At 37.1% G+C, this 8,731-nt stretch overlaps 1 protein-coding gene across 1 annotated transcript; it reads left to right on the forward strand.

The window, feature by feature from the left end:
• The first annotated feature begins 3,757 nt into the window (after positions 1 to 3,757).
• LOC135689212 (LON peptidase N-terminal domain and RING finger protein 3) lies at positions 3,758 to 8,175 on the forward strand. Its single transcript, XM_065206364.2, has 2 exons — positions 3,758 to 5,461; positions 6,083 to 8,175. The coding sequence occupies exons 1-2, from the start codon at positions 3,990 to 3,992 to the stop codon at positions 6,750 to 6,752; spliced, it is 2,142 nt and encodes a 713-aa protein (XP_065062436.2). The 5' UTR covers positions 3,758 to 3,989; the 3' UTR covers positions 6,753 to 8,175.
• Positions 8,176 to 8,731: the final 556 nt, after the last annotated feature.

The raw sequence follows: 8,731 nt of genomic DNA on the forward strand, positions 1-8,731 counted from the left end.
ACTCTTCGCAAAAACGATTTTGTATTTCGTCTTAATTCAATGAGAAATATTGGAGGAGGGTGATATTTTGGCAAAGTATTCTTTGTGACGTGGTTCTATGATTTTGAAACTGCCTTCATGCAGCAAGTGACGTAATGAGGTTCATCTATTCATGAGATAAGCATCTTCCCAAGATCACAGCGCTGGCAGAGAAAAATGGCATAGCCAAGATGATCTTTCAATCCATAAAAGAGCTACATCTGCCGACAGGTGAACTGCGCTTTCAGTGCTATGAAAGCACTGTGCTCGTGTCCGGTGTCTAAAAGTTGCTCAATCAAAGCTTTCTGAACATCTGCAAATAGGTTTTGTACATTGTCTTTGACATAAATATAAAGCAAACCTTTGTGTAGAGGATGCTTTTAATGAGTCGTTCTAGCAGATGATTTTTTCCACTCGACAACAGTTGCACAACTTCATGAAACATCTTCTTTGAAGTGACTCTTTTATGCATCAAAAGCTTTTGCTGAAAAGCAGTGCTGAGGAGAGGGGGGTCAGGGGGGCTACTGCCCGGGGAGGTCCATGACTTTAGGGGCCCATAGATAAAAGAGTCAATTATGGAGCTATAGCAAAGTTTTTTCGGAAATTTCATTTCCTTTGGACAATTTTAACGGTATTTCGGCAGATGCAACACTAGCAGGCAAAGTCATAAACAACCTTAATGCAATGAAAACACTTGGAAATAAGTGTTTTAAACTCAGATGCTTAAGCTTGTTCAACAGCTGCATTGGTTGATGCTTCTTAGAAAAAGTGACTCCTTAGTGATGTTAGGAGATATGTCATCCTCTTTTGCTACGCAGAATTTCGCTCTTTTTTGCTAGGTCATCTTCCTTCAATCTTGTGTATAATCAAAGAATTCTGAACCCCTCCCATATCTCGCCAATTGATGTGAATCGCCTAATTATCTTTGCTGTAACACTATCAATAATAACAATGCCGACATTATCTTGAATTTTACCAAAGGCCTTTACCTGGTTTTCACTTCGAGATACTTGACTGATTTCCCTTGGTCTTCAATTTTTCGGAACATCTAGCCCCTCGTCTAAACGAGCTCCTTCCAAGATCGAATTAACTAGTTTTTTATTGACATTGAAAGGTTGCGTTCTGATTGCTAGGTGTAAAGTTTTTCAAATTATTTGAATAGTGAAAATCTATTTGGTGCAGCATATCCGTTTTGATCAAATTTAGTATTTCAACGTTTTTCACTTCCTAAGATTTTTAAATGTAAAGAATTGCATATTTTATAATTAAGAAATATGCATGCATTATGACGATAGTATACCAGTCATGCTTAAACTATTGTAAAACCACTTAAAAAGGGGGTTTTACAAACGTGAGTTCGTATGTCGTTCGCAGAAACGTACACGATAAATACTGCAAAAACTGTTATCCAATTCTTTTTACACTTCTTCTAATTCATCAGTTGACGGCAAACGACTAAACATATCTTAAATGGCTAACGGCGAAAATGTAACGGCAAACACAATTCTACAAGCTAGCGACAAGGTACACTGAGTTCGACAAAGCTTACGGCAAGACTCAACCTAACTATAAAGCCACCCCTTTTATACCCTAAGAATAATACAATTTACAGAAGCTGATGCAATTGCAGCGCAATGATGCAATTGTCATGTGATGTCCTGCAATGAATGGGAACCCTGTGTTCTAACACTATATTGAAAAGACTAGAGATTAGAGAAGTGATAGCCGCCATCGCAATTTCAGCAACCAAAATAGCCGCAATTTTAGCAACCATCATCTCAAAAAATTTCCCCGGACCTCTTAAAAGGCTCGCCTCCGGTGTGCCTTGCTTTCTTATTTCGTTTTGACACGGGGCCCAGAAATCCTCTCCGAGGCACTGGGGAGAAGAGTGTATTTGTTACGTTTGAGCGGAGTGTTGAGTACACAAGCACAGAATCGCAAGTCCGTTCGCACTGTACCAATTATACAGTTTCCTGAATATTTAATACCGCCTTTGAAGATAAAACAATAGGGATTAACTTTGTAAGGTTTTGACTCTGTAGTGCGAACGGGGTCCATAGACAAGTACGTACTGTTGCTTCGATTCTTATGAAATGTTAAAACCAGATCGAGCCTTTGACACTGAGCAGTGGCGGTTTTAAGAGGGGCCCCAGGCCCCGCGCTTATAGTAGCCAAAAGGGACCTAACACCTAACAAAAAAGATAGAAATTGTAGAGAACAAGGGCCGCGCAGATGTTTTTGGTCCCAGGCCCCGCAGTCCCTATAACCGCTGCTGACACAGAGTCCGGTCAGATCTAATGGGATCAGTGGCGGGGTGGCTGTTTTTTCTGGGGTGGCCAAGTAGATTTTTGCGCCCTGTCTATATATCGTGGTTATATAAAAGCATGTGATTCTAGAAGGGAAATCGATTTTTGCTACTTGAATCCAAAATTTCCTGTTTTCGAGGAAATACGGTAGGCAAAACATAAAATACAAATCAAAAGACATTTTATTCAATTACACTGATGTTTCATACAGGCTAGCGGCCCCTTGAATTCGTTTAAATATTCAGAATACCAGCTTCAGAGTAAAATAACATAGAGCAAATTTTTGTTTCGGGCTCCTTAGTTTTTTAACTAAAGGTAACCTTAGTCCATTTCGCCACTGCTTATGGGCGATTTTATCAGCCTAGTGTCATCATATTTATGATGTATGATATACAACCATGGCTCAAGTTTGTTATTCTTTAGTAATATTAAAAAGTAGTTTTTTCAATCCCACCATTGAATCGGACAGAGGCGGCGTCACGAAAGTTTAGTGACATAGAAGGACCCGCCATGGTTGGGTCCGACGTGCAAGAAAATGTTTCCTCCTAGAATGGCTAAAAATGCATCTCCCAGATTAAAATTTACCAAATTACTATAACGCTTGTATGTAGTGGAATTTTAAAATAAAAACTGAACTGGACTGAACTGAACTGAACCGCTCAGAATAGACAGTTCGATTCGACGATGCTCAGAAAAGAAAACCAGTGATTTGGGAGGGGAGGATTCATGCGTTGGGGAAAGAAAGAAAGGGTGACCTTTGGTTCGGAGTGCATATCGATGTTAATAACAAGAAGCTGCTGTATTGATACCCTGGGTACCAGAGCCGCGTTAAATTTTTGTGGCTACCAATTTTTATACGGTACCCAGGGTACTGTATTGATTGCCAGGGTGCATTCCATGTACTTAGGCCCGAAGATCTTCGGCGTACTATCAGGTTTTTTTGGAGTTCCAAGTGCAAACTGAAAGAAAACATTTTTGGCATACGTAAAATCTTCGTTAGTTGGTGTGTCAAACATGAAGCCGCATACATAGTTAACAAGAAAACATATGACACAAATGTTGATTGGGTCAGGGCAACGTAGCAATTTATAGTGAAGTATTCTACCCGTTTACGATCAACTTTGATGTTCCTTGCCAAATATTACAAGAAAAATTTTTTGGCCCATATTCAGGGCTTTTCAAATTATTTAATTTAAAGAAAAATTATTTCCATTTGCGCCCATATTCAGGGGGACCATGGCTCTCCTGCCTGCCACCACGCGCCACTGTTCCGTACCCTTGGCCGGGTCTACTCTCAAGATACCGGGTCTGAATCATCCAAACCTGCAGGCCCACAATTCACTTCGCACAGCAGTTTTCACCATGGCCCCTGCATTATATAACTTATATAACTTTACTTGTTGTGGAATCCCCTTTCTATCGGTCAATCTTATGTAATGGGGTTTATAACACTATTTCAAGAATATACAGTTTATAGTCGAACTACTGAGAAATTGCAACATCACCAGATACTTAGTCCGTTGTTTGGAAACAAATGATTTACCCTCCATCTCTTCGAAAAGGATTCAGTTAAGATTACGGAGTTATTTATGCACCCAGCCTGCATTTTTCTGCGGACTTTGTCGATCGACGCGTCAATGTTGGGGAGTATTTGCTGGCCCGCAAATGGTTTATTATACAGAGCTTCGAAGTCTTCGTTCTGCAAATTGTCTGATATATGAATGGTCAAAGCAGTATTGGAAAGAGAATAAAGACAAAATCGCTAAAAGGATTTTAATCAATCAAATACTGTCCGCTTGGCCAAGCTGGCCTAAAAAGAAACCTGTGGCTCTTCCTCAATATTCTTGGATGGAGTTCTTTACGTGTAAATGTGGGTGGTTGTTATGTAACCCATACACACTTTCCTGTGGACATACAATTTGCAAAATTTGTTTCGAAAAAGACCAGTTCTGTACAAAATGTGGAGTATCAAATGGCAGACAGTATATTATGAATACTACCCTGGCTGGCCTCATCGAACGGTGGTATCCAAAACATTATGAAATCACCAACATGAAAATCAAAGCAAAAGACTTAATTGCCGAATTAAAGTATTCAGAAGCCCTTGAAATTTTAAATAAAGCTTTAGATACCTTTCCCAGAGATTATATTGCATTGAACTTTCGATCTCAAGTTTACCTCGCTCTTAATGAATTGAAATTGGGTTACACTGATGCCAAGCGAAGTTGTAAAATTAATGAAACTTGTGGTGAATCCTTTTTTCAGTTAGGTGAGGCATTTGCAGCCTTGAACAGATTCGATGACGCAGTACAAGCTTTCAATACTTGCTTAGAATTAGAACCCGAAGATGGGGAATTAAATACAAAAGTCTGTGACAGTCTAGATCAGTTGTTGACCAGAAGCCCGGGTCAGGAGATTGAGGTCAGTGAAGATGAAGGAGGTGAAAGTAGCAAAGAAAACGATATTCGTGGTGATTGCACAGTGGAAGATCAAGATGGCCCCTCTAACAAAGAAAGCAGTCATTTAGATCCATGTCAAAATGTCTCACCTCAGGAATTAAAGTTTACATGTGATAATGGCAAAGAAATTGCTAGCTGTGATGTGGAAAAAATAAATTTAGATTTAGCTACTTGTGATAAAGAAGATGAAAAATATTTATTGGAGGAAAAACAAAAAACAGCCACTGAAGATAATTGTAGGGACCTCACAGTAGAGAAACAATGCATAATTCCATCCTCGACTAAATCTGACAAGCCATGCAGTTCATCTTCAATCAAACGCTCTCACAGTCTTTCACCAGAACCAACCAAGATATCTAGAGTAGTGGAAAAGAAAGCAAAAATAGGGAAAGAAACAACAGAACCACAGCTAGACGATTTTGAATGCAAACTTTGCTTTTTTATACTGTTCCATCCAGTGACTACAGCTTGTGGACATGTTTTTTGCAGGAATTGCTTGGAAACCTGCATTGATTACAATCCAGCATGCCCAATTTGTAGGCGTAATATTTCATTTAACGAGACTACTGGTGTTGGTAATGTCACTGAAGTTATACAAAGAGCTATTGAATACTATTTCCCAGATGAAATAGAAGAAAGAAAAAACAAGCACGAAGAGCACATGAGTCTAATGGCCAGGTTTGTTTGATTTCCTTCTCTTTTTGACACGATTGGTTTAAAAATGGATGAAAGGTTTTAATTTCAAGCTAATATGCCTTACTTGTTTCATGATGCCACATGCAATTTTTTCACGATGCTTGTGTATATGCCATTTATCTTAGAAAAAAGTAAAGAAGAAAATTTATATTTGTTGTTGACAATAAAGATGTTTGTCAAGGTAAAAACTTCTCGGCAGTAGTCACAAATCAACATCAAATCCTTCTAAAGTCTTAACTTTACAATTATTTTTCAAAAGAAGACCAGAAATTTAATGGGTTTATAGATATAAAAAAATGGTAACTTGAGTTGTATTGAAGTGGTTTAAAAGACAAGAATATTAATTACTTGACCTCAGGTAATATACTTTTTTCAAGTGGGGCTAGGCATTAATTGTGTTCCTCTCAAATGAAATTTAGAGGTAGGAATTAAACTGAACTTAACATAGTTTCTTTAGGGTTTTCTGTTTTTCTTGTATTGTTGATGCTTAAAGCCAAATAACCTAACTAGATTCTCAAGCTGGGTTTTTGTTTTGGATCTAAAGAAATTGTTGTGCAAATGGTACGTGACTAAATGATGAATGAGTTCATGTTTCATTTTCAGGGTTGGAGAAGATGAAGATGTACCAGTGCCTATCTTTGACTGTACTTTAGCATTTCCAACCATCCAATGTCCATTGCACATTTTTGAACCAAGGTATAGAAAAATGTTTAGAGAGTGCATGCAGTCAGGCTCAAAAAAGTTTGGAATGTGTCAAAGTAACAATGAAGGTGACCATATAGATTTTGGGACAGTTATGGAAGTGAGACATGTCCGTTACTTACCAGATGGAAGATCTGTTATTGACACAGTTGGAGGAAGACGATTCAAGGTTGTTGGTAAGAGCAAAAAGAACGGCATATCATACGGAAAAGTCGAATATTTTGATGATGATACTTCTCTATACCGATCAGAGATTGCTTGTGAACAGTTGATAAACAAATGCAAAGCAACATATGATACTCTGTCAACATATATTGGTAATCTTCATCCTTCTGAAAGGGAATGTATAACAAATGCATTAGGTCCAATACCATTAGAACAGCCAGATGCACTGGACTCTCCAAATGGTGAATCATGGGTATGGTGGGCTGCATCAGCCTTGCCGTTGAACGATAAAGCAAAATTAATGATGTTTAAGTCACAATCTCTTGGAGACAGAGTGACAATTATCCAACGGTTCCTAAATGTTCTTTCCAGAGTAAGACAAAATAGACAGGTTCCTGCCAGCTAAAAACCAGCCTTGAAATAACTGTTTCTAGTGTTTTATATTTTAGTTCATCAGGAATAAAAAGCTGTTTAACAGTATGTTATGACCATGCATTATTAGAATCCAGAAAAATTGTTGTTTTCCCTAAGGATTTTGATGAAGTACCATCATTGTCTATTCCTATAGTGCAATTGAGATGTTGTCTCAATCTTGCATTGAGATGTTGCAAAGTGAATCACTTTTTGTTGGAATAAGCGTCACATGAAAAAAAGTCAATAACCTTCTGGTAAGATGCATTCCAGATCACACAAAGCAAATTCTGGTTTTGATTTCATTGACTCTATAATGCACCTCAAATTCAAATTTTTCTGGATCCTGATAATCCAATTTAGCTGAGTTTCCAATTATTGCAGCTAATTCATGTTATTTAGACTAAACTATTGATATTTTTACTATGATTTTGTTAATTTATTAGTGTATATAGGCCCTTTTACATTAGTTTTTCAACACAGTTAAAATAGTCATATTTTTCTTTATCCTGTTTACTTGTTCATCCCAGACTAACTTATCATTTTGCTTCTCACTTGGTGTTTTTAAGCTTCAATGAAAGATGGAAAATCAAGCTTTAAATTTAAGAAAAATACCAGTTTCATCCCTTTATATTAAAATTCAAGAAGACAGATTTTACCAAGTTGGTTATCAAAGTGTGATCTGCACTTGATTTATATCTTCTGAAGGGATAATTTACTTGAATTAGTTATGTTGAATGATTGTAAATTTTAGAAGAGTATTTTTGTATTACAGTTATTCTTTTTAGGCTTCATGTTTGCCAATAAGAAGTTAAGGTCAGTTGTACACCCTTCTCTAATCTTTTAATTTGAATTTTAGACTCTAACTTACATCCCATGTGTCCTCTTCAATGTGTAGTCTTTACATCAAATATTAAAAAGTGAAATGAGAATTTTCCAATAACTGTGATTTGTTGATTCCCAAATAAAAGCTCAATTTTCCTCCTCTATTATTAGTAAGGATGCCAGTATGCTTTCCAATTTTAAAAAAAATACACCTTAACTAAGGCAGGATACTGTAATTTTCATAATTTTACCCTATCTATGCCCGTGTGAGATAAGGATTGGCAAACATTGCAAAATGGTACTCCTAACAATTTCAGCTTCCGTTGCTTTTGTACTGTTGATTTTGACATCAAAGTTATGCTACGTACCAAGCTGCTGCCCCTTATGCAATAATGTAATAAAACCATGACTTGACCTGCTATTTCTGAAGTATTTATGCCCTTTGATGCTAACAAATAAAGAATTACCTCTGCATAATTTCTGTATTTTTCACACACCTAGTTCATTTATTATTTCGTAGAAGATTTCTTTACAATCGTTGATGCATCGTTACTACCTGTGTTTACAATGGGTTATTTAAAGAACTAACATCTTGTCTGCTGTTTTTTCTTTCCTTGTCTTAAGACCCTATAAAGAGGAAAACGATTTTTCCTCTATAAATGGCTCCATCAATTACTTGGAGGTAACTGCCAATTGAAACTTCAAGTGCTGTTCCACCAGGCTCCTATCTTGGCCTATTGTTGTGTATAGATGACTACAAATACGCGTACTATTGATTGTCGCTCCAAACAAACGACACCTGTATACAGCCATCTAATATCCCTTTCTTATCGTCTTCAAGAAAAGCAAAGCATCGTGATTCTATGGTGCTTTTTAAGAAATTTGTTTCATTTCAATCACGATGCAATTTTAAGTCAGTTCCACTAGCCTTGAAGTTTCAAGCCCAGAGCTGAAATACTGATCGTTGATTTTACAACGGAATAATAATAATAACGTTAGTCCTAAGTTATGTATCGACGATCTTGACAGTGCACACAACGGAATATATTATATTAATGATAATAATATAAAGTTGGCTTTGATAGTATGTAAATCTTCAATCCGAGAGTATCCAAGTAGGTCCCCTCATCAGCGAATTCTCGCTACGTT

Source organism: Rhopilema esculentum, chromosome 9 (assembly GCF_057945365.1).
Source record: "Rhopilema esculentum isolate cy_ngs chromosome 9, ASM5794536v1, whole genome shotgun sequence".
Lineage (NCBI taxonomy): Eukaryota > Metazoa > Cnidaria > Scyphozoa > Rhizostomeae > Rhizostomatidae > Rhopilema > Rhopilema esculentum.